This window comes from Anguilla rostrata, chromosome 10 (assembly GCF_018555375.3).
Source record: "Anguilla rostrata isolate EN2019 chromosome 10, ASM1855537v3, whole genome shotgun sequence".
NCBI classification, from domain to species: Eukaryota; Metazoa; Chordata; class Actinopteri; order Anguilliformes; family Anguillidae; genus Anguilla; species Anguilla rostrata.
This window is the reverse complement of record NC_057942.1, coordinates 693,749-721,199: the sequence shown is the minus strand read 5'-3', so window position 1 is coordinate 721,199 and position 27,451 is coordinate 693,749. Positions and strand designations below refer to the sequence as shown.

Below are 27,451 nucleotides of genomic sequence, written 5' to 3'. Positions count from 1 at the left end.
TTGAACTACATGTAGGCCTGCTATATTAACAGCTCATACTGTATTTTCACATTATTTTCTGTATTATTGTTTTTATTATTATTGTTCTGTAAAATCTCGTTTTGCTTTGTATTATTTCATATGGAATGTCCTTTTAACTTTGTAACCATAGCCTTTTATAATATTAATAATAATAATAATAATAATAATAATAATAATAATAATAATAAATAGTTTCTATATATGGATGTTCGTTACCTTAATTGTACTTTTGTTACAACAACAATAATGATAATAATAATAATTATTATTATTATTATTATTGTTTTATGGGACTATTCCCAAGAAAATTCGAATTTTCTCAGAAGATCGGGCTGAGATTAGAATGAAAACTGCACAGGGGTTGTGTTGCTTTGGACGAACGTGTCAATATACAGCAGCACACAGTTTACTGCCAGTACAAGTTGAAATAAATATTACCACAAATGTGGGGTTTCAGAAGAGGCAAATGGCATCAGTCAATGTGAATGTAACTTTTAATTGAAATGCAGAAGTATTCTGAAAAAATACGTGTCACAGCACGCATTCATATGAAACGTTGGATTTATTTCTCGCATGAAAACAGCATTGCAAGTGTTCATTAAATCAAAATGTAAGCATTTAAGTAAATAAATCAACATGATTATTAGATCCATTTTCAACTATCGGGAGTGTCCATTCTTTTCTGAATAATGGCCGGTGTGGGCGCAGGCTTCTGTTATAGCACTAAAACACCGAATTCTACTTATCAGGGTCTTGATTAAATATTTATTAGTCAATTAGTTGAATCGGGTGTCTTCTTGCTGTGCAAAAACAAAAAACTGCGCCCAGTTTTTTAGGACACCCCAAACATATGATCGGACACCCCAAACATATGATCTCAAAATTTGTGTGAGTAGAGCAACGTTGGCAATATCTACTTCGTGTTTTTCATGCCAATCCACAGTTCCCGTTGCAGTCTAATTTCACGGAGACTGGCGAGTGATAGATTTTTCTTTTGAATGATATTTCAACAGACTCGGCTCCAAAGACAACTTTATCCCCCGGAGACTGTCACCTACTGACAGGTAAGCAAAACTGAGCCTCAAGAGGTTGGAACGGATCCGCAATAAAAATACGACTCTGATCGTGCATTGCACGCAGACTGAACCCAAGCATCGCCTTTAAAAACACCATGCTCTCATTCAACGGCTCCATTCCCCTCTCAGTTGACTTTGATCGCCCTGAAGACTACTTCATTTTTCTGTTCCATATCATTTTCGCTACTAGTGCGGTCCTGCTCGCGGGCTCAGTGGCGATTGCAATCTCGAGCACGAAGAGTCTTCGGCGTCAGAACAGATTTATTTTCATGCTCAATACCAGCATTAGCGACACTCTTGTCGGCTTCTCTGTGTATTATCTCGGTCTGTTTGACGTACAGGAAGGATTCCCGTCGAGGAACGGTACATATTACATTCTACCTTCACTTCTCGGAATAAATGTTATTACTTTCTTCTTCGCGCAGTTTGACCGCTACGTCGCGGTTTGCCATCCCTTCTTTTACGAACGATACATCGTGCAACCGGTAGCTGTTGGAGCTTGTGTGTACAGCTGGGTTCACTCGTATTCAATATTATTGGCATTGAACGTCGTCCCCATTTCAGTAGCTACGAAATTAAGATCAGTTACCCTCATGGGCTTACAGGTTGTAGTCATCATTAAAGTTATAATGACTATAAAGTTGTATGTAATTGCCAGGTATCAGCTCGGACGAGACCCACCAAGCGCTGATAAAGAGAACAAGAAGGAATCACTAAGGATAATAGTACTCGTAGTCATAACCTTCTTAACGCTGTGGTGTCCCTCGTTCGTCAATATTATTGTGAAGCAGCAAACGTTTCGCGGCGTTTCATTTAGAAACGAAGCCACGAACCTCTTTGCCATTATGGCGCGATTTAACGCGCTTACAACGCCCGCTGTGTACATCTGGGGAAGCCCCGCGCTGCGCGAGGCTTTGAAGAACACCGTCTGGGGGAGAGTGTGTCCAAAGCGGAAAAGAAGGTAGAGTGAACTCAGCGCGTTACACAGTAAAGTGATCAGTTGTAATTCAACTTCGTAAGATAGGTATAGGCTATGATATAGGATATTTTATTCTGTCAAATATCCACGACCACATTAATAGGCGCACACCCATAGAACTAATTTAAATTTTATTAGCGTTGAATTATCACAGAAAATGTTACTGTGTAACCAAACTAGCCAAATAAGTTTTAGTTCTATAGATTGTCGATTATCCTCGCGATTTTTTCGGATAGCAAACACGTCTTTTTCTTCTTTTTTAGTATAACTGGTTTTAGAGAGCGATTTCCACGACTTCAATTTATCCTGCATGCTATTTAGCGTAAATATTGAGACAAAGTACCTTTCTGAAAGGAGGTTTTGGGTGTTAAAAATAAGAACTTCCTAAACATGCTATAGGTTTACCATAACTTCAGTGCAACATAGTAATAAGCTTTGGGTCAATAGATTTACATTTCAATACCTTGCAATCGCAGTATGGGCGTAATGTTCAATGTTATTTGGGAAGTCTGTCGTCATTGGCAGTTTACTGTATCTTTCTTATCAATACAGAATCGATTTTGATCACGGATACAGGAAAGATCATTGAAAGGAAACATCGAGCATATCGAGAAGGAAAAAACAAGGACAACCTGGAGAGAATGTTAATAATCCATAACGCTGTGCTCATCACCATCCCATCTGAAGTTTTTTTATTTTTCAATGTAATTTCTCTTTTTTTCGTTAACGATGCTCACAACAATGCAATTTCCTACAGCAGTATGTACGTACACGTGTACATCGATTTATTGTTGCTTGAACTGCTTAACTAACACACGATTATATTGAAACGGTGTGTCCGTTGCATTATACATCATGCATTATATTAACACCTTTGATGAACGTCTGCCCATATAATTCTATTTTTAGGGATCAACCCGTCTTGACGGGGAGATACGAGATATTTTGCACTCGGAAAATGATCGTTAAAATAGTGAGCAATGAAAATGCAATTTAAATACGACACGAAAAGAATGTCGGTATTCTACGGTAAAACTAAAAAGCCTGATATCGTTACTTGAACGCTCATATTCGACCCCGTTCAGTGTTGTGTTGGGGTCTACTGACCCCAGCTCTGTAGCTGTATAAAAGAAAACTTACAACCTTTTTATTTTTATCTCTGATATTTTCTGAGCGATTCTTGAACTTTCCCATGCACGTTCAAAACGTTAACTTACCCCAGGCTCCAAAATGAAAAGTTTCTCACAGATGTTTTTATATTTAGAGATAAAAGGCTAGTCATTAGGTAGACAGATACGAAGGCGAACACAAAAAGTGTCAAAATGTTTCGATTACAATAATTTTGTGTCGGTTTAAACTTGGTGTCGATTTGACCGCAAACATTAAAGTTGTTATAAAATGTGTCGCACCAAAATTACCCATAAAACTCATATTGGTAATTAAGCCTGAGAAATTGTTACCAATGGTACGTGATATTTTTTTCTGCAGTTGATGAGCTGAATTTGCATTTTGTCTAATGTTGTAATTAATGGGCGTATTAAATGCACCAAAATCATACATTTTTAAAAACTACTATTGCTGCTGCTGCTACTATTATTACTACTACTACTAAGAATCATCATATTCATAAATATGTACTACGTAATACGCAAACTGTCTCCATTACGGTACGGGTAAGATCTTCGTCACTTTTTGTTGAAAATCTTGTATTAAAATATTCTGGTGTTTATTTCCTGAAGTTCGCGCCTATTTTCCCATTTTGCAGCCAGCGCAGTCCCTGGGGTGAGGGAATCACAAGCGCGCTATGTCGCAGCCTCGCGCCGAAGCCGGATAGGCTTGGTCGAGAAAGCTCTTTAAAATTCCACTACCATTCAGCGGGGAGGCGGGAGATCAAACTGAGTTTTTTTTTTTTTTTACAAAATAGCTTCTAAATAGCCATTTTGTTGAATTTTGAGGGTACACCATTGGTTACTAAAAACACAACATTCTGTAGGATAATATTGTTTTTCTAATACCATATATTTTGAGACAACCCATTAGTTGTTTATTTTATGAAATATTCTATAAGAACATAATAGATTTTTCATGGAACATACCAACCGTTCGTGCTTGCCATAAAATCTTAAAATCTGCACTTGCCCCAGCCCTTGCCCCAGCCCTCGCCCTCGCCCCTTCCCCTCGGGTGGCAGTGCAGTCATCATCATGGATGGAAGCAATCACACACCTTGCTTATAGCATTAAAATTCCCCGTGAGGAATACGTCTCCTTAGACCTTTTTCTGCTACATATGTAGAGATCATCTTAAATTAGGTAACACATTGGTACAGAGACGTGTTTTGAGAGGGCAAACATACATGCCCCAGAGACGGAATATACTCACCCCTTTAACGGCACTCAGTTTCAGGCAAACTACAGGGACCGTGTTAAAAAGAAGTTATCACCGTTTAGACAGGAACAATATAGACCTTTTACTGTTAATCATTTTATCTGACACTCGCATACTTGATATATAACTTCATCTAAATGTTGACGGAAAGTAACCATCAACCACACAGTACATTATATACATACAGTACAGGTTTCTTATTGCTCAAACAAGCTGCTCAAACATACAGCACATTAAACACTGAAGTGGAACAACAACAACAAAAAACCCCACACATTCTGTCTCTTGGATCAACACTCCCAGGTAAAAAGGTACCAAAAAGTGCCTAAAAAGGTACAGATGTTTTTCACTGGGGTGGTACCTATAGGTACAAAAATGTGTGCCCTTTACCAGCAATACAAAATCAATTTGTACCTTTATTTACTTGTAAAAGCCACTTACTTAAAGCCAAAAAAGCATTATTTCAGTTTAAGGGTGCACTTTGGAAATTGCTTCCTTAAAGAACAAAAAGGCACCTGCATTTCTGAGAGTGAGGGCGAAGCTAAACGAGATGCAGCAAAATAAAGGAAAGCAGTTTACCTTTACCGTTCACGTGCACATTCTTTAAGAAGTATTTCTACCGGTCCCTTGTGAAACGTAACTTTGGCAAGCGACCCGTCCAGATGCTATGAGCACGAAGTTAGAGCTCCATCTAGCGAAAACATACGGAAGTTCACTTTCCCAATTGGATAATGCAGATATAGAAATTTAAGGTAAGAATTATGTTGCCGAGAAGAATAAGCAAAAATGAAATGCATTTTCTATGACAGACGTATTATTATTATTATCATTATTGTTGTTGTTGTTGTTAAATCTTAAAGACGACAAATGAACATAATATAAATTATAAGGAAACACTTTTTTCTTTAAGAAGGGACAAACGTGTACAAGCTTCTGAGGAAGGCTACTTAGTTTAGGCCAGGGGTCCCAAACCTGAACCGAGTGAGCCGCAGCGGCTGATGGTATGATGGTTAAAATAAGCAGCCAGTTCAGACTGAGTCAGTTGAGTTCATTGCGTAAAACTGCTTTAATTGATCAATTAAGTATTAAGTAGATAACGATGAAAATCAGCACCCCCCGCGGCTCGCCAGGACCAGGGCTGCAGAAGCCTGTCACAGGCCCATCTTCCGCGTCATCCGTGCAAATTATGCTAGGGATGTGGACTGCAGTTAATCTGCTCAGTGGACTGGTAGCCTAACATTTTTACATAATATGTTCGGTACATTATAATAAAAAAACTATTTAGATTTAATCAATTTTTGTGAAGTTACTTTCATCACACCATAAAATTCCCTCCAAACGGTTGATATGTTCCTGGGGGGAACCTAAGAGTATAATTTAGTGAAAATCTAGCACAAGTATACCAACCAAAATATGTGATGGCCGTATTATTGTTATTACAGTTGTTGTTATTATTATTATTATCAGCAGCAGCACCCAGAATATCTAGACACTTTACTTAATACTACAGTGAAGGTCTGCAGTTCCAAATGCAGCTAAAGTTTTCCACGTGCTGCGAGGTGTTTTTTAAGGTTATCATTGTGACAGAAGACATCGTCTCGAAGACTCGCGTTTCTCACGAGACCGTCGTGTACTGATATGAAGCACAGTCTCAAGGGAGGAGAATCCTCGCGCCATAAAATATGGTGGATCTCGCGACCCAGGCAGAGCAGACGGAGCGCCGCACAGCTCCGTTACACCATGTTCTCCTACAACGCGACCGTTCCACTTTCATTTGACTTTCATCATCCTGGAGACTACTTCATTTTTCTGTTCCACATTGTTTTTGCGACTTGCGCGGTCTTTCTCGCGGGCTCAGTAGTAGTTGGAATATTGAGCACGAAGAGTCTTCGACGTCAGAACAGATTTATTTTCATGCTCAACACCAGCATTAGTGATACACTGACCGGGTTTTCCGTTTATTATCTTGGTCTGTTTGATGTGCAGGAAGGATACCCGTCAAGGAACGGTACATATTACATTCTACCTTCATTTCTTGGAGTAAATATCCTTACGTTTCTATTTGCACAGATAGACCGCTACATCGCTGTTTGCCATCCTTTCTTCTACGGTCGATACATTTTGCGACCGGTTGTCATAGGAATTTGTTTGTTTTGTTGGTTTTACACATATACTATTGTAACTGTGCAAAACGTCGTCCCCATTTCCAAAGCTGCGCAAATTAACGCGTTTGGCGTTATGACTTTACAAATAATAGTGCTCACTAAAGTTCTAATGACTATAAAGTTGTATGTAATCGCCAGGTATCAACTTGCACGAGACCCACCGAGCACCGAGAGGGATAACAAGAAGGAATCGCTGAGGACAATAGTATTCGTCGTCATATGTTTCTTAACGCTGTGGTGCCCCTCCTTCGTCAACATTATTGTGAGGCAGCTGACGAAGAACGGTCTGAAATTCAGGAACGAAGCCACGAACCTCTTCGCCATTATGGCGCGATTGAACGCGCTCAGCACGCCGGCACTGTACATCTGGGGAAGCCCCGCGCTGCGCAAGGCTGTGAAGAAAACCATCTGGGGAACAGCGTGCGCAAATCTGACAGCATGGTAGAGAGAATTCTGTTAGCGGAGAGTTGTAATTTGCACCACTGTTTCCGAAGGGTGGCATGTTTTAATCTTTCCCTCAACACAGAATTGATTTTTCCCGCGAACGGAGTGGAGGTGATCGAGCCGAAATGAGCAGCATATCAAAGGGTTCCAAGAAACTGTGAACATACGGAGGAAGGCACGCGCCGAGATCCTCTGCTCATCTGCCGTGTGAGCATAGTCGTTTTTCATTTTAGATTATTAAAAAAAATAAATAAATACATTGTGAACAAAATGTATCCTACAATTAGACAAGAATACACGTGCCTACACGAATGCGCTTACAGAGCCTGTTTCGACTTTTATTCCAATGGTACTGCAACCGTGTAGTCACAGAATCTGAACAAGGGGCAATGGGTCTAAATGTGTACTTGATTGTATTATTTTTATTGGGAGGATTGCAAAAATCAATATGCACCCATCTGGTCTTTTTATGCTTATCATCCTGAAAATCCAACAAAGAATCAACCAGAAAGAATACACTAAGTAGAGTACAGACCAGCGCCACGGTGCAGTAATCTCTCCTAGAATGAACGTGCTCAGCAAATGTCTGGCCAATCCAGTCATTACTTTCTGTTTGTCCTGACGGTGGCGCTACAGGAAAGGCCACGGGGTGACCCAAACCAGTAGGTTTCTTCCTCTTGGGAACATGAATGTGCAAAGCAAATTTCTCTGTAGAAATGTTTGGCCTCCCAAAATGAATCCTGCAGTGCATTTGGTTGAGACTGATACGCAGATATAAACCCTGCACAACAAGGTCTGGATGTTTGTGAGTAACCGTGTCATTATATTTGGAAAGAGACGCTGCGGTTGAGTTTTTACATGTAAATTTGTGGTGCTTTGAGTGCCACAAACGTTGGTCCTATTGAGGTCCGTTATATCAGGGTGACCTGCAGTGGATATCTAGAAAAGTCATCAAGTCTCAGCGAAACTATCTGGATGGATAGAAAGCACTCCAGGTAAGTGTAAATATAGCTTTATTTAATTTTTGGGTGAAATGCCCTTTAAACAGGCTGGCATAAACAGTTCATTTAAGAGATGTATAAAAACTATACAGGGAGGTGAGAGCTAAGTGCCTTTGTTAAATGTGGGCAATTATAAAGGGCATTTATTGGCATTCTGCAAGAAAATGCACACTGATATTCAACAACAAAAAACATTTAACACAAATCTTTATATTCCTACATGCATGATTTAAGCATGGCAAGTAAGGAGTGACTCCACTGATGTGCTGGTGCTGTATTTATCGCTATTTATCGCTGTCAGATTCATACAGTATCTTAAATATCTTTCCCTGGAATTTAGTCCCGGATATGTTGGTCATATAAGCCAACATATCATCATGACTCCAGCAAGCTGTACACAGCAGAGTAGGTCGCTACAGATTAGGCCTACATATTTTGAGATAAATGTTATTTTTTGCTTTATATTTAGTTTTGTCCATTATACTTTCGTTTTATCCAAATCAGGAAAATGTATTGTCTCGAGCGACTGGAACCCCCAGCTTCATCTGAATGTTTTAGAGATTCTATGATATCAATAAACTGATAATTCCAGAGTGTACAGTAACTTGCTCTAAAAATCTGTCTTGAGCAGAATTTGTTCAGAGATTGTCCCAGACACCATCTCATACACAAGCTCTTTATTAGAGGACTCAGGACCCCAAAATACTTGCCCCCCAATAAAGAGTTTGTACAGCTGACCTCCCAAAGTCCACTCCTCCCGATTTCTTGTCTCAATGATCAATTTACAAAAGCAGTAAAAACCTTGATTTTAAAAAAATGAGAGAACGAGAGTGAGAGAGAAATTGTGCTATTTGCAGTGAGAATCTTTTAATGAAATGTCATGTTTTGTGGGGATGTCAAACTGAATTTCTTGAAGCACACATCCATTTGTGAAGTATGTAATGAAAAATGTTGGAAAGGAGGGAATAAAATTAATTTTCTGCAATGGTGTGTGTGCTCCATAAATGCACCATGCTGGTGAATCCATTGCTGGTTTTTAAATTAAATTAAATTCAATGAAATGAAGCCATTTACAGTGTAATCAATAGATAAAGCCACTGATTGAAGTAGTAACTTTGACACAGGTGAGCTGAACAGACAGAAGTTCGTTCATTTTGGAGGACTCTGGTACAATGCTACATTTAGAATGCTCTATATCTGAAACCAACACACCATAATTCTCCCATTACAAAACTGCCCACATAGTTTTGGAAAATAATTTCTCAAGTGCATGGATTAGAGATTTATGAAGTCTAGTACATCTCATATACATGATTACAGGAATCAGATAAGTGGTGTATGGTTGTGTATAGTATAAATTATTTATTCCATAGGTAGTAGATATGATTAGGTGTTGACAAATAATTTTAAAAAACAGTTTGTGAGTTTATGACCTGAAGACTAAAGTGAAAAGCACAACTACACGTATTGCTGACTACATGTACACACAAGGATTATGATTAAACCAGGCCAAGCAAATCCCTTCTGCAGCTAAACAACTACAATCTCATAACTAAAACACCTGAAACACCAAGTATGTCCTTGTGCCGCAGACCTATCAAAATCCTGAGAAACACCACATGCAGCCTGCAGCCAATCTCAACGCTGAAAAAGTGGTGAAAAGTGACTTTTTATATCTTTGAAGATGCAAATACAAGAAATTTAGGGGCGAAGAATAAATATTATGCACCACTACCACATATTTGGCCTAATTTATTTATCCCAGTCCGAGACACAAGGTTACAGATAATCCACACAGAGCGGAGTAAAATTACAGTATGGGAGAAATGGTCAATGCTATGGAACTCAACTGTGCCAACCTAACTCCCCCCCTCTCGCCTTCCTTGTGATGAAACTTCTGGCACAAAATGGCAGCCGTGCATCACCCAGGTGTGCACTAGTCTTATTGGTGGTTAAGCTGAGTTTCCCCTCTTCACTGTGGAGTACTTTGAGAAGTGTTTGATCAATCTTTACATCTGAGTTTGAGCTGCAGCATTTTGAATTTGGCACTTAAGGTACGTACCGTTATCGACTGCTGTCACAGATCCACAGTAAGCACTAGAAAAGGATAACAGGCAACAAAACTAGGCATTAATAAATGTCAACATTAAACATGCATTATTACTGCTGTCTGTCAGATTAGTAAACCAGTTCACAGTAATGGTACGTAATAGTGATGTAAAGATGAAACAGTTTTATAAACTCAATAAAAACCTACAGTGTAAGAAGAAGAAAAAAACATTGCAGACAGCAAAAAGTCTTCCCTGAAATAAACACCAATATATTTCTCCAACTACATGACGAAATAATAAGTGTAATAAGTATTTGCCCTGGTGTATAGCCTACATTCTAAAATATACATGTAGGTTTAGTCTCACTATTAAGGCCAATTAATGTTTTATATTTTTGACACATTTTACCAAATACAGGCAGATACTTAAAATAAAATATACCTATGTAATATCCAATGGAACTTTATGGTATATATCGTTTTCCCCAATTAGCTAAGTTAGTAAGTCGATATTAAAGTTCCCTGTTAGATGCTAGCGCTAGCCAGTAGACCTGTACAAGTTTGTGACGTAAGGCTACACCAGGGATCATAAACTCAAATCCTGGAGGGCCGCTGTGTCAGTGGTGTTTTAGGCGTTCAGAAGTCCTTAAAGAATCCTAAAGAAACTACTCACCTTGTTTCCAAGGCCTACACTCGTTGCTGATCGAAAGGAAATCACATAAACCAGCAGAAACTGCGGCCCTCCAGGACAGGAGTTCGAAACCCCTGGCCTACACAAGTAGGCTAATGTACGAGTAGGCTAACGTAAACCCTTGAGTATTTCCACCTTCAGTACCCGCTCTACCAGGAAGTACGGGGTACTGTCCATACACTTCATTGGTACTGTCTATGGCTACTGCTTTAGCCGCCCTGCCGCCGCGGTGCATTCTGGGAGCAGTTACTTGATCCAAGATGGCGGCGAGCAGGAGGCTGCAGAAGGTAAATCTCCTCATCTAACGTTTATCTGGTTTCATTTCTTTGAAAATAATGAAAAGGCCAATACCTAGATAGCATCCTCGATAACATTTAACACATATACTAATAAGATTTCTATATGTAGATTAAATTCGTACTTCCATCTACAATAATCTTGATAATGATTATGTTGAAGCTAGCTAAATATATTGTGTGGCAGTGAGTAAGGGAAGCGCACCGGCATTAGCTAGGCCGGAGATCTGTGGATTAGGGGAAGTATTTTTCGCCTATAGAAAGTGTCAGAAAATGACCATAGACTGAAATAACAATCACTTACAATCTTATGACGCCGTTTGATGTACTATTTTGTTCCAAAAACGTTCGAACTGTGAAAACGACCGATTGTCTTGGGTTGGCTGGCTAATGTTAGCTAGCGGGATAAAATGAAAGGACGCTCTGCTGGTTTGTGACACACAGGAAGCGCAAATCTTATTGTGTGAACGCAGCAATGCTGGGTTACTCTTTCAGCCTTGAACATACTAGCGATCGAAAATAAATTAAAGCTGACTTACTAGTAATCTGATCTAGTTTTTTTGTGATAAGTTTCGTTTTAAGTTTCAATGCCGTAATGAGTCTAATTAGGTACCGTTAGGTTGGCTGCGATCCAAACCGGGAGTGGAAGTACTGTGCGTCATACAGGAGAAGCTACATTCATATGATGACATCCTAAATTTGAGTTAATTTATGAGTTAGAAAGTTAGCTAGCTTGCTAGACGGTGTCGTAAAATCGGCTGTTGATTTGGCTAGCTGGCTAGCAAATCTTATCGGCAGTAATGGCAGGTGCACGGAAGTAGGCTAGCTGGCACATTGTAGCTAATGTCAGCTACGCCTTTGTGAATTAGCAACTGAGCTAACTAAGTTACAGCTAGCTAGAATTTGTAACGTTAGACTAGCTAGCTAACGTTGCCAATCCATGCCATTATTTTCCATGTATTCGTTTTTTCCTAGCGACTGTTTGTATTCAAATAAAAATAGAAACATATCTACCATGCAGCTACTTTACCTGTATATTGCTAGCTTGTTATGTTAGCTGGCTTGCTAAAGTTAGTTGGATTGTCGTCTAATGAAGACATTCTAAGTGAAGTTAAATGAAACTCGCTGACTTTTTTGCCCAAATAGAATTGGAGCTATTCAGTTTTAAGATGACGATATTTGCATTAGTCACCCAGCATATCTAAAGCTGACACCTACTGTTGACCACCAAATAACTAGTTAGCTACTACACAAGATAATCGGTTGGGAACATAAACACAGAAGCTGTTTTGGGAAACAAAGCCGAAACCTGTTCTTGAGGAAATGCACATCGTGCTGCCATTGTCGCCGTAGCTGGCTAAGTTAGCCAAAACGTTGTATGGCAACGACTAAACAAAGGTCACTATCCATGTGCGAAATTGACGTGCCATATTGTCTCTGAAAGACTACTGCTGCTGTGCAGTTAGACATGAATCGCAAATAGCCTCGATATCTTTTTTCCCTGTCACCCGAAACCGAAAATGAATGTGGTATTTCTATAGCTACAACAGAAACTGTCTTAATAGCTGAAATAGTTGAGATTTCCCCTGTATTCGTCCTGCCCATGGCCCTCCTAACTCATTGTACTGATCTATAATCTGTAATAATATATACTGATCAATAGTGAAAGCAACATTTATGGGAAAGTTGCCTTTTATTGTAGTAATTTGGGTCATTTGTATTTGTTTAGTTAGTTGTTATTGGCATTGCATTGCTGTTGGTGCCAGATGATAAAGTATCGCTTATCTGTTACCGTACGCATCCGCGTGCGGTCCGCTCACTGCCATGCGCACAGCGCTGGAGCAGTATTTTGGTTCTGCCCGGCTCCTGCCGAAGCTCCGAGTTCAACGGACACTCCCCCCTCCGTAGCGCGAACCAGCCTCACGAGCTGGGAACGGAAGGGCCAGTGAGGTCCAGAGCAGAGTCTGCCGCTTTGGGGAGCAGGGAGATGGGGGAGAGCAGATTATTGTGTCCGTGTTTGTAAAACTGCAAACTAAGAACAGCACTTTCCCCCAGTGCTGCCGTTGTACACACCTGTTGGAGAACTGCGTGGTCAGAGGGGATGGTGGAGCCATGGCCTGAATCTCTCCTTCTGTTTTCACAGGAACTTGAGGAACTGCACAAGTCTGGAATGAAAAATTTCCGTAACATCCAAGTTGATGAAACAAACATTTTGACTTGGCAAGGGCTTATTGTTCCTGTAAGTACTAGTTTTTTACAGACAGACGGTTTAAGATTTACTGGGGAGTAACATAAACATTCTACTGTATGTCAGTGGTCCTTACAAATGCCCTGGTTTTTAAAAACGAAGTCTACCTTTGGCTGGAGCTCCAATTCCTTCCTCTTAATGTATAAATATTAACAAGTTTTAACTGTCAGAATCTAATTGGAATGATGGTTCCTGTTTCTGGAGGCTGTGGGAAAGTTTAGTAAATACTTTTACTTGTACTTTCAACAGCTGTGTGGTTTTCATTTCTGAACTTGAGTGTTGGTGTATTAGAAGGGGTACCATATAGCACCCTTGATTTAAATGTGTATATTTTTTAACGAATGAAAGCATTCATGGAAAGTGGCATTGAAGGACACAGTTGTGAATGTTTTGAGTGTGGACTGGAGCCACGGACGGCTTTGACTGAACCTGAACGTTGCTTCGCCTCGCAGGACAACCCCCCGTACGACAAAGGAGCGTTCAGGATCGAGATCATCTTCCCTGCCGAGTACCCCTTTAAGCCCCCCAAGATCACCTTCAAAACCAAGATCTACCACCCCAACATCGATGAGAAGGGCCAGGTTTGCCTGCCGGTGATCAGTGCGGAGAACTGGAAGCCAGCTACCAAAACTGACCAAGGTAGGTCCTGTCCGTGGGCCCCGTCCGGTGGGTCCCGTCCGGGGGGTCCCGTCCGGTGCCTGTTCACGGGAGGGCTCACATCGGCAGTTCAGTGCCTAGCGGGGCTAACCCAAACCTCAAACGAGTGCAGGTCAAAGAGTTAAACGGCACAGAAGGGGTCCTTGCTATGAGACCTCACACAGTCGAGCTGGTCTTAGCACGTGACCCCAGCGAAAGTGATAGCATGGCTCATACTGTGGTCGCAATAATGAGCCGACGCAGCCCAGTCATGAGCCTGACTAATTCAGTCTCACCGCCGATGGCAGCTTAGACACCCGATTTCCTTTCAGTACCTGTCCCCACCCTGCATCTGTGTGATATACTGGTTTAGTGTCCTGAAAGGTGCATGATGGGACTGTGGGAAACTATTTTAATACCCTTGATAATTTCACATGAAGTTCCATAAACTTCCAGCAGTTTTTCTGAAGCATAAGAATAAAATGTTACATTTAAAAAATTTTTTTTTTAAAAATTTCTTTACCTTTAATTGATCATTTTTTATTGCTGTTCATGCTTTAACGCATTCTCTCCCTGTAATTCTGTTGTTTTTAATTGTAGTAATTCAGTCCCTGATCGCGCTGGTGAACGACCCGCAGCCAGAGCATCCCCTGAGGGCCGACTTAGCAGAGGAATACTCAAAGGACCGTAAAAAATTCTTTAAGAACGCAGAAGAGTTTACAAAGAAACATGCCGAAAAGCGACCAGTGGACTAACGCTTGACAAGTGTGTACCCCTTCCTGTCCCAGCCCGTACCCCCCTTTCTCCCTCCTGCCCTGTACCCCCCCCCCCCCCCACTCCCACCCCCTCCCCCTCCCACACCCCCGCACACACTCACGTACACGTCATTCTAGCAGACCCGGAGCAGTGCATCTGTCGCTCGCACCTCGACCTTCAAGCAGGACTTTGTGGATCAGAAAAGTCTCGTCTCTGCTGTTAGCTTGAGGCCGTTACTAACTTTCTACTGTTTTCTTAAATTAAAAAAAGAGACAAATGGTTAGAGAACAACCTGTTAAGATGGGGAAACAAAAAGTAGGAAATGTTCTGCTCTTTGTTTAAAAATCACAGCTTGATAATAGTGCACTTCTGATGTAGACGTTATTGACTGTTTTCAAAGTGAGATTCAAAGCCCTTTGGGAAGGAGGTCGTTATTAATCCTTTTCTTTTTCCCCATCTTCAGTCTCACATTTTGTGTCCTGCCCTTCCCAGAAAGAATGTGTCTTACTTTCAAAATGACAACACCTAAAACAGCGAGCAGAAGGTCCTGGAGGCGTCTAAAAAGCTTCATGTATATTTTTACTTTGATTTCTGAAGTGGCACTGTGTTCTATGGAACAACCTTTTTAAGTTTCCCTAAAATTCAGTTTGTAACACTGATTAATCAAAAGAATGCAGCCTATTTACCAATATTGTTGCAAATTACAATGTCCCAAAAATTATAAAAAAGGAGGAAAAAAAATTGTGTGTGATTGAACATAATTATGTTTTTAAAAGGTTTTTGTTTTGATTTTTTTGTGGATTGTCATTTTCTCATAATTTCAAGGAAGCGTATGTCCTTTTTCTTTCTGTTTTGCCTTGGCCACCATCACCCAAAGCTATAAAACTTCACCAGTTGTGTTCTTAACACGTGGCATTAATTTTCAAAAACTTACTTTGAAAGCAACTACATTTCAGCAGGGAAGTTAATTAGAATGACCCCTCTTCTGTTTTGTAACTCCGTGACCTAGATGTAGAAAGTAAATTCAGAAGTCTAGTCAGGATTTACCTTTATATTTTTTACTTATAAAAAAATGCAACTCAAATAATTGCTTTTAACAGCAGTAGAAATGCATGCTTCATCTGTAACCCCAGTGCAGTATTTACATTAGGGATTCTGCATTATGGTAAAGTATCTGGAGTCAGTGTCACTGCCTTTGTGACAGAACAGTTGACAGTTGTATATTTAATGGTTAAGCAGTTTTATTTATTTTTTTTCCTCTCCCAAGTGCTTATGTCCATAGTGTATTTATTGAATTGGGATGCATGTGAATGATCTTAAATCTACTCCCCATTTGATGTGCTAATGCACAATGCCATCTTCTCCTACCCCATTGTCATTTTATGCAGTGCTTACATTGTTTTTGAGTAGAAAATTGCTTTCTCTTAAAAGTTCCCCTCGTATAATTCTAAATGTGTGTATACATACCTGCATACATACTGAAGTACCCCTTCACTCAGAGGCAGCCGCTCTGTAGGGCATGGAGTTCGGCTTTTGAATCCTGACATGGTGTCGGTCGGGAGTCGGGACAGTGCACTGAACAGAGGCTGGGGGGTAAGGGGGGGTGCAAAGACTTTTGTTCTGGAAATAAACGGAACTGTACATTAAGTGTAATTCTGTAATTTAGCCCCATATCTGATAATAAAGCAGGCTAACCATTTAACCTTTTGCTGGTGACAGCATTTTTCAGACGGAGTGCGAACACTGGGAGGGGTGGGGGCGGGGGGGTAGGGCGTGGCAGAAGGGGTTTTCCTGGCCGTTGTCCCCGGCTCCACTCGAGTGGGGACCCTCAAACTAGGGACCCTCAAACCGTGGGGACCCTCAAACTGGGACATCCTCAGGGGACACTCAGCCCCGTAGTTTGGGTGGAGTCCTGTGACACAGCTTATACAGCGGGGGTGTCACAACAGCATCGGCGTAGTCATGACGACATTTCAGCCGCATTTCCGGGTCTAGATGATTACCTCAGCAGCCTGGCCTGTTCCGCCATCTCAGACACGAGCCAGCTATCCCATCAACCCGCTGGCTACGTTTGCAAAGCAGTGAAGAAAAGCAATTTTCCCCCCTTCAGATTTCACGTTTTTGCCTTGGTTAAAGCTGACCCCCCCCCCCCGCCATCACCTGCATGTTTGTGTTGCTTTGCTTTACACTCATTTACTTTTTTAACAAAGTCAAACTTCACACTGCGCTTGGGCCCAGCGAATGAGAGCAGATTGTGGATCAGGTCCCCCTTCCCTCACACACGATGCTTTTTCACCAGAGCTGGGGGGCCCCAATGCCGCGTTCCAGGTGCCAAGGAGATTTAAGGGAGTCTGACATTTTTCCAGCTTCAATCTTATTCTAGATTTAACTATCCCGGTGTTTTACAGAAAGGATGTGGAAGTGAGGTTAACCAGGCCAACTATGGAGTTGAGACTGCTGTATACAAATAATCAAGTCATTACCTGGGGATGGGTGGGGTCCAATTTTCTTTAATTTTAAAAAAAGTATGTTACATAGTTACCACTGGGGGGCAGCAGACTCAGAAACGCAGGCTCTGGAGGTGATTAGACCAAACCGAAAAAGCTCAGTCTTCAATATCTGCAACCTATTAAAATCTGACTTGAACTGACTGCTGAGTTTTGCGTGTTGTATGTCGAACACTCCTGACACTGGGGTGGGGGGGGGGACCTGCGCTCAAAGGCATTTACTGCTGATTATTTCCTGGAACACCTGTGAGCAGGAAGTGACAGAGCCAATCACAGCAGAGCTCTTAGCAGAGTGCTGGTGTCTAACCCGGAGGCCATCCGCACGCCAGACGGGCCCTCGTGGAGCTCACTCCTGCTGCTACGAACTCCCCCTGGTCCACCGCTCCTGAACCCCCTTATAAAAGACTGGTAATGCAAAGATTGGGCAGAAAATAGCTTTATTCATTCAGAATAGCTACACAACAGAGGGACCTGTTATTGCTTCCATCCACTCTGAATATAAACCAGGGCAGGTTCAATTTTATGGGCATTTTATCACAGGTATTAAGACACGGTATAAAACAATCAACCAGCACAGTTCAAAGTGCAAAGATCCTACAGGACTTCATATGATCCCATTTGTGGAAATGGAGAATCATCCATTTTACCTCCCATAATTCATATATTCCCTTATAAAAAATGGCTGTATTGATGCTTATTTTAAAAAAAGTTATTTTGGCAGTGCCCGTTAAAATAATTAGAAGTCCTAGTTTAATATTTCATAAATATATTAAGAAAATAGATATACAATCTACAATAATATTTTAGTACATTAACTTTGCATTGCATTAAAACATCCAGTTTACATTACTATTTCCTGGTGCCTTCAGTTTGATAACACTGGTGGTTTTGAACGACCCACCAATAAAACGTGCTTCCTGTTTGGCACAACACCCTTGCCACTTCCAACTTCAAATGTTCTTTATGTGCGTTGACCTGGTACATAAAAATGGCTTAGAAAAGCTGTGCCCTGAAGGGTTACCGTTTGTGCAGGACGGGGGGGGGGGGGAGGTGATTCGGTTCCCCCTCCGCAGTCCAGGGGGGGGTGTGGGGCTGGGGAATGGGGGGGTTTAAAGGTCCCTGAAGGCACACAGCTGGATTCTCTCCTGCTTGTAGAAGTCCTGCAGGCGGGGGTCCATCAGGGTCTCCAGCTCGTGCCGACGATCCAGCGACTGAGAGAAGTCGTCGGGCCCCTGTCCGCAGCCCCCCTGCTGGGGGTCACTGGGGTACCCCGGGTGCACCATCAGCTCCACGGTAACGGGCCGCCCGACCGCCTGCGCCTCACCACCCCTGGTTACCATGGCATCACCCGGGGGCATGGCCTCCATAGCGTGTCCGATGGCCCTCTTGATGCTGGTGACGGACATGCTGTCTCCCATGGTCGTCAAGCCCAGGTACACGTCAGGCCACCTGTGAAGGCACACCTCTCAGACCTGCCGACCGGCCCAGAACCCAAAACCGCAGCGACGTCTACAAGGCTCTCAAACTGGATGCGTACCTGATGCCGTGCCTGCCGAACACCCCCACCGCCTCGCGGGCGTCCTTCTCCACCTGCATGTAGAAGTCCCGCAGAGCGGGGGGCAGCCAGGGACATGCCTGCAGGCCCGGCTCCACTGGCACCCGTGTGTACGGGACGGCGTAGTCCGACAGGACCTGCGCAAACACGTCTCGCACCTCTGACGGACAGACAGACAGGCGGACAGACTCACCAATGGGGGCCCAGCCACACCCAGAACTCTACACAACGGCAGGTGTGTCTCTAACCCGTGGGTCAGGACAACCCCTCAAATGCCCCCTAAAATTCCCACTCTGATCTGGGTAAAATCAGAAATCACTTCTGACTCCGGAACAAACCAGTTAGTTTCTCACAACATTCCTGCTCTGACTGACATTTAGACAGTTGGAAACATGAAAAACTCCATTCAGGGATGGTTTTTAAGAGAATTCCGGGCAAAAAAATTCTCCATTTTCTTTTCTCTGTCCCCAAATCTGAGAAAATGGCGGCAGCTGTGCGAGCGGTTCATTAGCGATTTTATTAGCGGTTAGCTTACCCGGCAGGACGTGCACGTGCTGGTGGCCGTCCATGTGGAGAGGGAAGTGGCCAGTCAGCTCGCAGAATAACTTCACCTGCGCATGCAGCTCCCGCTCCACCTGGATGCCAAAGCAGTCAGTAAGGGGTCTGCATTTCAGCGCTGTCTAGTGCCCCCCGCTGGTCAATCAGGCGCCCGTGGACTGCAATAAATCTAAATTCAATCACGGCTCTGTTCAATGCAACGGTGTGTTTTCCTCCCAGTATATTTTATTCTGTGTTTTAGTCCCCTGAATACACTCTGGTCTGCACCACCATGGGACCGGATCACAACTGAATCTTCTCTCTGAATGTTATTTCAGGACCAATATGAGCACATTACTGCTGAGCACTTTACTGCCTGCAGACAGCATCATGCCAGCAGGCGTGTTAATGACACAGGGCGTATCCAGGAAGCTTTAAGGCGCTGAAATACTATATGAAATATTATACCTTTGCCTTCCTTGGATAGGAGCCACAGACCCTCTCAGTTTCTCTCACACAATCGCTCATGAAGACGGGCTGAAACAATACCGCTCTGTGCTCAGAACTGAACAGACGCAGACAAAACATAAAACCTACAGGTTTTCTCTTGGTGGAAATTTTATAGCAACAAACTTTTATTGTTCGTATGCACAAGGATCAGCCCTGGGGCAGCATAGCGATCAGCTCTGGGGTAGTGCAGGGATCAGCCCTGGAGTAGCTCAGCGATCAGCCCTGGGGCAGCGCAGGGATCAGCACTGGGGAAACGCAGGGATCAGCCCTGGGGCAGTGCAGTGATCAGCCCTGGGGCAGCGCAGGGATCAGCCCTGGGGCAGCGCAGGGATCAGCCCTGGGGTAGTGGATCAGCCCTGGGGCAGTGCAGGGATCAGTCCTGGGGTAACTCAGAGATCAGCCCTGGGGCAGTGCAGGGATCAGTCCTGGGGTAACGCAGAGATCATCCCTGGGGTAGCGGATCAGCCCTGGGTTTTAGTTTAGTTTTTTAAAAGTGTTTTTCTCCATTCTGATAACAGCACTGAGCTTTATTATTCAGATGTTACAGTTCCCCCTTGAATTCACTGAGGTCTCTGCATGCAAACACTGCTGAACACTGTGTCCATTTTGTCATATGCTGACCTTCTGAGGGATATTAAGTTAATTCTCCTGATTGTTCTTGCCTCTTTTCAGACACAACCTGCCTGCTGTTCTGAGCCAGCAGTCCACATTCCTTCCGTTCCTGAGAGGTGAACAGGGTGTGGGCAACTCCTGCATTGTACTGGCACATCACCCCCACCCTTCCCTTCACATTAAAAACCCAACTAAAAAACCCTAACCCTAACCTTAACCCTAACTGAAAAAAGTAACTTCCACAAAATAAACGTGTGTGAAATATAAAATGACCTGACACCTGGTGACACCTGTCAGGTATGTTGCCTCTGAAATGGTGTCCACTAACCAAATGAAGTTCACACAATGGAAAGCGAATGTTTGTAAGGCTTAGGGCAGTGATCTGCTGATTATGGTCTGATAAGAGGGCTCGGCAGGCCACCAGCTCGGGGAAAACAAACCACCTGCGCCAAAATCCGGAACTATTGAGCAACAACCATTTACCTTCCGAATACAACACCGACCTCTGCCATGCTGAGTTGGCCGTTCTGCAGCTGCTTGCGGAACCCCATCTTTCCGTGGAAAACCCCATCGTCGTTCAGCAGGGTCGAGCCGCTCCTGAGATTCGGGCAGACCGGGAGACCTTCTGAGAGGTTCGCGTGAAGGCCGATCGGCATGGCATGCCTTTGAGGTGAGGAAGAGTAGCGTTAACGGATTTTCACACTGGAGTAGCTTTCACGTCCGGTATATCGAGTCACCTTAAATCAAACCGGCAATCCTTGGAATTCAATCAACTTTCCCCGGGGGATAAAAGTGATGAAAACACTTTAGTATTGTCTTCCATTATTAACCTACATTAGGGTGACTGCAGTATCCTACGTTGTCAGAGGTGATTATATAAAAGAAGGGGGTTGTTTCATTTTTCAACATATACTTCCTTCCCAGGCTAAGACAATATCAAAATATGATAGATGAGTTGTAAAAGTTAATTATCTACGTCGCTGTGTTGAGTCTAACAGTCACACATGTATTGCAAACACGTTTTGAAGTCTGTGCGACGTTGTTTTTCAGCAATTGATATTAATCAGCATAGAAACGGTTGGCTGGTCAGGATGTGTGGGCTTACCGCTTCGCCAGGTCAGCTGCGTCTTTGGCCGAACACGCGTTGACCAGTAGGGACACATTGGAAATCGCCCCGGCTTGGAAACAGTCCACGATTCCCTGATTCCTCCTTTGGCAATATCCAAAATCATCCCCGGTCACAACCAACTTGACTTTGGGTTGTGGCATTCTCGGTGGCGGTAGCTGGCAGCAGATAGAAGCAGAAGGAGTCACGGATTTCCATAAGCACGCAAAGTGCAGCGCGCCCTGAACATTCATGCAAAAAGCACCATGGGACCGCCTTCACAGAAAACCAGTTTCCCATATTACCACTGACACGTTGACTTCAGTTGACAGTGGCCTGACACCGTTCAGCTACATGGGCTGCCATATTTAAACAACTTTAATCGCCATCAAGCAGCTAAGCGAACATTAGTAAGTATGGAACAAATACTTCAAAACAGCCTCCAAATGTCCGCATGTATTGGGACTCTGGTCCCAGCTTTTTTAACCCGCTAAAAATGTAAAACTCAAACCACGTTACCTCATATTATACTCATATTATCATACCCCATAAACTGTTCTCCAACGGTGTCTAGTAGGCTAGCTACAGCTGGTTCTGCGGGGTTGCCACCCAACCAACCAATGGATATTTACAATCTAGATTCATCCATATGGAAACAGAGAATAGACGGATTGAAAGCTTCTTGTAGCTACTTTCAGACGTGGAGCATTTTAAGGACAGTCATGACAGACGAGCAATGGCAACTCATTTTTATCATCATTGACAACGTTGGATCAATCATGGATTAAGCCCGTAAAGTATCAGTTAGCTAGCCAACAAGCTGCTGTTTGCACGTACACAGCATAGAAAAGCTATCTAACTACCAATCGTTAAAAACGACAATCCTAAAATTATTTATTAAGAAGTATTCGGGGAAACTTGCTGAAAAACAAATGCTTACCCATTTTTAATACACGTGTTTTTCCATAAATGCAAATACCCGGTCAGCCATAGGAACACGTTAGCACAGCGCACGCCTTTAAGGGTTAAATTGGTTACGTAGCTTGTTCCCTTTCCGGATGTTCACGCCCTCTAGTGTATTTTACGGGAAAGACCAATGTAATGCCCTACTGTACATAGCCTACACAACACCTTCCGTTCGGACACGATGACGTGGCCAAACTACAAACATCTGAGTTCCCAGACGTTTCACAGACCAATTTATGTTACAGTAACTCAAAGGGTTCTTGAATAAAACAGATAAATAAATACATTAGAATCTCTCTCTCTCTCTCACACACACACACATATAGCAATATAATTCTGACCCTACTTTTTTTTTTTACTCTACATACTATAGGATGTAGGCTAATTATAACTGTGAACTCAAATGGTCTGTAGAGATAGGTTTTCAGCCTCACCTGAAGAGACTGCAACGTGTGAGGAGTTCATATACATTAAAACATATACATAAGAATTTATTTTAGGCACTTTTAACCTAATTTGGTTATCAGTAAGACTGAAATAATAATAATAATAATAATAATAATAATAATAATAATAATAATAGTAAAAACTGAGAAAAGCGTTCCAGTTGGCTTACCGGACTGTAAAGGCACGATTCCCCAGCACGTGAAGCTGCTCACGGACACTCAGCCTTGTGGAGCCATGGCTGAGTTTCAGCACGCACGTCTGTGACATGGTCTGTGTGAGAGAATCACAAGGTAAACACAGATGTGACTGTGTCTGAAATGAACATGCTCTCCAAAAAAAGTTAAGTAAATAAAGAGAAAGTGACTGTGTTAAGTTGTCCTGTTTCGACTGTGACACTCTGAAGGTGCTCAGACTACTGGTAGTTGACAATTAACAGAAGTTGATCGATTCTGATTTTGAAGGGGGGGTTATTCTTCAGACATTGAAGTGCTTCACTCTCAAGGCTATTATGTTCACACTTTGTCAGCGTTTGGTGCCGTTCCTAAAGGACAAATCCCAGATCCTCGCAGAAACTGCTGCTCCTCACCATACCATGGAAACAAGCCAGATGATGAACAAAGAAATGAAAATTATAAGTGCAGACACTATGGCAACCGCGGATAAACAAAAGGTTACCGGGTCACGTGCTGCAAAAGATGCTCCAGCAGATACTACACACAAGATCTAGTTAAACATTAAAAAAATGGCTCAACAAAATTTGTGTTTATCTGATGAACATAAAGCTTTCTAGCACAGCGAAATTCGGCAGGGTGAAACGATAAAACGTTCACCTGATCACATCATTACACAAAAGCGGTGATCAGTAGCCTACATTGCAAGGTGCCGTGTAACCTATAGCGATGGACTGGAGCCCAGAATCGCAGCAGAATACATCTACATTGCTTTTATTCGAACTGGCATAATGACAGCGGGACACATCGCACGCATACGACCAGTCACTGGGTGAAATCTGAAAACAAGCTGCTTATAATTCTACTAAGTTAGAATAAGACAGCAACCACTTGAAGAGTAAACAACACTTTGACCAAAGGGCGACTTCGTTCGTAACGAGATTGTAACGACTTGCTTTCTCAAGTCAGAGCAATAGACTACATGCAGTCACAGCATTCGTACCATATCACGCTCATTCGTGTGCAGTAGGCTACTATGACACTGAGCTGCATGCTAACGCACCATGAGATCTTCCGCGCTTCCACTATTTGTCCAATGGCCTTGTCGATCCGCCTTTCAGTTCTGCGAATCAGATGCCATTTAGTGGCGATCTTTCCGGGGACGCATTTCTCAAAACAAGCAACTGGAATGGGCCAACCATCGGACGAGTGTCTACTCTCAACCAATCGCATCAGTGGCTTGATCTCCCATCGTAATCGTCTTGGCCAGTCATCGCGAAGCAGAAGCTTTCACTACTTCCGTAAATCTCGAGTTGTCAGGCTGTGATTGGTCAACGTCAGCGCTCATTGCTATCGTGTGTATCTGCCCCCAATTCGCACACTTCCTACAAAGCAATTACTAATGTGCTTAGATAACCTGCCACTCGCGAACAATGAAATTTCTTCAGGAGATTCACCTGCGCATCTTTTTAAAATTGTTTCTGCTGTTTTGTGTTTTACTGCAAGGTGAGAGTCGGGAAGCGGAGAGCGGTTTTGTCACCTGCGGTTCCCTGGTCAAACTGATTAACACAAGGCACAACGTCAGGCTCCACTCACACGATGTCAAATACGGATCAGGTAGGAAAAAGTGTTTTCAGATATTTTAACAATATTTTACTCCAAATAACTGCACCTGTTTTTGACACGCAGTTGTTTGGAGCAATAAATAAATAAATAGTTGGTTTAATTTACACTGTTTACCATTAGGCCATTTCGAAGTATGGGACATTGTTCTTTGACTAGTAATTTATATGCGTTATGCTTTTCCCGTCCATGAAGTGGTTGTGCACCTTTTGTCTATTTATTCATATGTAATACATTGGCAACTTTAAGTTGGGATTTGTTCAAATGCTTCCAGTTTTGCACCAGTGACCGTTCAAAAGTTGCATTTGGACTGATGTTGACAAGAGAATCGCACTGTTCGGATTTAAATGAGTCACATCTACAGAGGAACACATGCTCACTGGAGCTGTCCAATTTTGGAATCGCAGGTTAAAACAGTCTGGGACCGTTTCGCTGCAAGCACTGCTAATGCGGTTTTTGGCGGTTTTTGGCGGTAAAGCTCCTGTGTGCGGTGTGCAGTAATGGTGGTTTGCCCTGGCAGGAAGCGGGCAGCAGTCGGTCACCGGAGTGGAGGCAGCGGACGACGCTAACAGCTACTGGCGCATCCGGGGCAAGCCCAGCTCCGTGTGCCAGCGCGGGGTGCCCATCCGCTGTGGGCAGGCCATCCGCATCACCCACATGACCACCGGCCGAAACCTGCACTCCCACCACTTCACCTCGCCCCTGTCCAACAACCAGGTAACCCCTTAGCCCCCTCTCAGGGGTCTGCGTGCGGCTGGCACTCACCACTTCACCTCGCCTCAACACCAGTAATCCCAGTTCAGTTGAGATGTACTCCATCACTTGCATATCCTAGGGTTGCAGCCTGCACAGACTAACACCTATCCCAGAGTTCGCAGATGTACTCATCACTTGCATATCGTGATCAGTTATCCCCTGCGAGAATTAAAGGAGTTCCTAGCGGGCTGCCAACCCTGTTCCTGGAGTCCTACTGTCCTTTAGGTTTTCATATTAACCCTAATTTGGCACCCCTGGTCCTACTAATTTGTGGCTCAATGAGCTCTATTGCTGTTGAATGAGGTGTGCTTTGTTAGGGTTGGAGTGAACACCTGCAGGACGGTAGATCTCCAGGAACAGGGTTGAGCAGCCATGCTGGACAGGAAGTGAGCAGTGTTTGGTGTTTTTTTCCCTACAGGAAGTGAGGAGTGTTTGTTTCCTTACAGGAAGTGAGCGTGTTTGGTGTTTGTTCCCCAACAGGAAGTGAGCGCGTTTGGGGAGAACGGTGAAGGGGATGACCTGGACGTGTGGACGGTCCAGTGCAGCGGGACGTTCTGGGAGCGTGAGGAGGCGGTCCGGTTCAAACACAAAGGGACCGAGGTGTTCCTGAGCGTGACCGGGGAGCAGTTTGGCCATCCCATCCGGGGACAGAGGGAGGTGCACGGCATGGCCATCCCAAATCACCACAACTACTGGCGTACCATGGAGGGGGTGTTCATCCAGCCCAGCTCCGAAAACCCCCGCCACGATGAACTCTGACCCTCTGGGCTCTGCCTCTCCTCTCAGAAAAAGATTTCCCCTGCTTTACTACGCAGGTGCACTCCTGGTTCCCTGATTTCTGTCCGATTGACCCTTTGAAGTGATAAATTTAGTATTTTACAGGTGTATTTATTTTTCCGATGTGTGGGCTTGATTCTTTTTCTGTATGCTGTTTTAGTTTTTTTTTTTTTTTGTCTTGTTTCTTTTTTGGCATTTTGGGCACCAGAAGATACATTTCTGGAATTTTTTTCACAACCAGGTAGCTTTTGGCAGAAGCGTCTGTGACTTTGTGGATGTGGGGTTGGTGAATGGATTACAGGGCTGTGGTGAAGCTAACTTCTAAATTCTGTTACAGGTGGTCTGGAACATGACTGAAGTACATATATAAAGCATAATTATGTTATGTAATCATCAGAGTGTCCATTCTTGCAGCTTCCTGAACTAGATTTGGGGGGGCGGTCGTATTTTGTCAAAGCACTGCAGGTGATAGCATGCACTGTCATATCTGAACAATGAGGCTGTTCTTTGCCATGGATACAGGCCAAAACTATCACTATCAATGTGAACTATCAATGACATTTTAGAAAAATAGAAATTTTGGCTTCGAACAAGATTTGATTATTATTTTGTGCCAAGAGGAACGTGACTTAACACACATACACACACACGCGTCATTGTTAGCACAGTATGCTCAAGAGCAGGCAAGCCTCATAGTTTTACCATTACAACAGTCCCAAAGATGATCTGCTTGCCACTAAAAATAACAGAAAAGCGAAGGGAATGTAAATATGTGTGTGGAAAACCTTTTTATTTCCATGTCCAATGTGCACTAATAAAGTTTTCTGTTTTACGTCCACCTCAAATGACCTGGTCTGAATAAAACCGCACATGATTTTTACGATGGTTTGCTATTCTTGTTTGTGTAAGTGTGTATCTGCACATGATTGCTGTTGAACACATTACCTGAAAACCTGTCCTTTCACATTATGGTCTTGTTCCCTGACGGGATGAAAGAGTATATGACACAGAGTAGCACCAAGAAGTGCAGATCTTATGATAAATATAAAAGGTGCTTCAGATACTCCTTAAAATGGAAGTCCATAAACTATACATGTTTCCTCAAATATGCTTGCATTAGTTTTTTATTACTGATTT

At 43.0% G+C, this 27,451-nt stretch overlaps 5 protein-coding genes across 9 annotated transcripts in view; 3 read left to right on the top strand and 2 right to left on the bottom strand.

Moving 5' to 3' along the window:
• The window catches only part of LOC135264558 (hypermethylated in cancer 2 protein-like), a 51,771-nt gene extending 40,834 nt beyond the window's left edge, over window positions 1-10,937 (bottom strand). The window contains exons 1-2 of one of the 2 annotated variants that reach the window (XM_064353268.1): window positions 10,796-10,937; window positions 10,135-10,169 (exon numbers count right to left, since the gene is read on the bottom strand). The gene's annotated coding sequence lies outside the window, so the exon portion shown is untranslated. Of the gene's footprint in view, window positions 1-10,134; window positions 10,170-10,564; window positions 10,771-10,795 lie in introns of those variants that run through there. The other variant, XM_064353270.1, reaches the window with a different exon arrangement.
• Window positions 1,113-2,234, top strand: LOC135233812 (G-protein coupled receptor 183-like). Its single transcript, XM_064297726.1, has one exon. It carries the CDS (start codon window positions 1,193-1,195, stop codon window positions 2,060-2,062), a length of 870 nt encoding a protein of 289 aa, XP_064153796.1. The 5' UTR covers window positions 1,113-1,192; the 3' UTR covers window positions 2,063-2,234.
• A 23-nt stretch (window positions 10,938-10,960) lies between the features above and the next one.
• ube2l3b (ubiquitin-conjugating enzyme E2L 3b) lies at window positions 10,961-17,399 on the top strand. Of its 2 annotated transcripts, XM_064353281.1 has the most exons (5): window positions 10,961-11,100; window positions 13,253-13,348; window positions 13,810-13,996; window positions 14,594-14,758; window positions 15,213-17,399. In XM_064353281.1, exons 1-4 carry the CDS (start codon window positions 11,074-11,076, stop codon window positions 14,746-14,748), a joined length of 465 nt encoding a protein of 154 aa, XP_064209351.1. In that variant the 5' UTR covers window positions 10,961-11,073; the 3' UTR covers window positions 14,749-14,758; window positions 15,213-17,399. The 2 variants fall into 2 exon arrangements, with proteins under 2 accessions (XP_064209351.1, XP_064209349.1); XM_064353279.1 differs by having other exon boundaries at window positions 14,594-17,399.
• A 279-nt stretch (window positions 17,400-17,678) lies between these two features.
• On the bottom strand, window positions 17,679-23,299 carry ydjc (YdjC chitooligosaccharide deacetylase homolog). 3 transcript variants are annotated; one of them, XM_064353273.1, is made up of 6 exons: window positions 23,158-23,299; window positions 21,576-21,754; window positions 20,974-21,133; window positions 19,347-19,446; window positions 18,794-18,971; window positions 17,679-18,705 (listed from the first exon to the last, which is right to left on the bottom strand). In XM_064353273.1, exons 2-6 carry the CDS (start codon window positions 21,737-21,739, stop codon window positions 18,366-18,368), a joined length of 942 nt encoding a protein of 313 aa, XP_064209343.1. In that variant the 5' UTR covers window positions 21,740-21,754; window positions 23,158-23,299; the 3' UTR covers window positions 17,679-18,365. The 3 variants fall into 3 exon arrangements, with proteins under 3 accessions (XP_064209343.1, XP_064209342.1, XP_064209344.1); XM_064353272.1 differs by lacking the exon at window positions 23,158-23,299 and adding an exon at window positions 22,516-22,674; XM_064353274.1 differs by lacking the exon at window positions 23,158-23,299 and adding an exon at window positions 22,121-22,365.
• A 1,206-nt stretch (window positions 23,300-24,505) lies between these two features.
• Window positions 24,506-27,194, top strand: sdf2l1 (stromal cell-derived factor 2-like 1). The gene is made up of 3 exons (XM_064353276.1): window positions 24,506-24,775; window positions 25,302-25,498; window positions 26,018-27,194. Exons 1-3 carry the CDS (start codon window positions 24,592-24,594, stop codon window positions 26,294-26,296), a joined length of 660 nt encoding a protein of 219 aa, XP_064209346.1. The 5' UTR covers window positions 24,506-24,591; the 3' UTR covers window positions 26,297-27,194.
• The last annotated feature ends 257 nt before the right edge of the window (window positions 27,195-27,451 follow it).

Excerpts from the sequence above, each read along its gene's own strand:
- LOC135233812 (XM_064297726.1), top strand. The coding sequence starts at position 1,193 with ATGCTCTCATTCAACGGCTCCATTCCCCTCTCAGTTGACTTTGATCGC.
- ube2l3b (XM_064353281.1), top strand. The coding sequence starts at position 11,074 with ATGGCGGCGAGCAGGAGGCTGCAGAAG. Across the intron at positions 11,101-13,252 it reads CGAGCAGGAGGCTGCAGAAG|GAACTTGAGGAACTGCACAA; the intron begins GTAAATCTCCTC and ends CTGTTTTCACAG. Across the intron at positions 13,349-13,809 it reads GGCAAGGGCTTATTGTTCCT|GACAACCCCCCGTACGACAA; the intron begins GTAAGTACTAGT and ends TTCGCCTCGCAG.
- ydjc (XM_064353273.1), bottom strand. The coding sequence starts at position 21,739 with ATGCCACAACCCAAAGTCAAGTTGGTTGTGACCGGGGATGATTTTGGA. Across the intron at positions 21,134-21,575 it reads GCAGCTGACCTGGCGAAGCG|GCATGCCATGCCGATCGGCC; the intron begins GTAAGCCCACAC and ends CTCACCTCAAAG. Across the intron at positions 18,972-19,346 it reads GCACGTGCACGTCCTGCCGG|AGGTGCGAGACGTGTTTGCG; the intron begins GTAAGCTAACCG and ends TCTGTCCGTCAG.
- sdf2l1 (XM_064353276.1), top strand. The coding sequence starts at position 24,592 with ATGAAATTTCTTCAGGAGATTCACCTGCGCATCTTTTTAAAATTGTTT. Across the intron at positions 24,776-25,301 it reads CGATGTCAAATACGGATCAG|GAAGCGGGCAGCAGTCGGTC; the intron begins GTAGGAAAAAGT and ends TTGCCCTGGCAG. Across the intron at positions 25,499-26,017 it reads CGCCCCTGTCCAACAACCAG|GAAGTGAGCGCGTTTGGGGA; the intron begins GTAACCCCTTAG and ends GTTCCCCAACAG.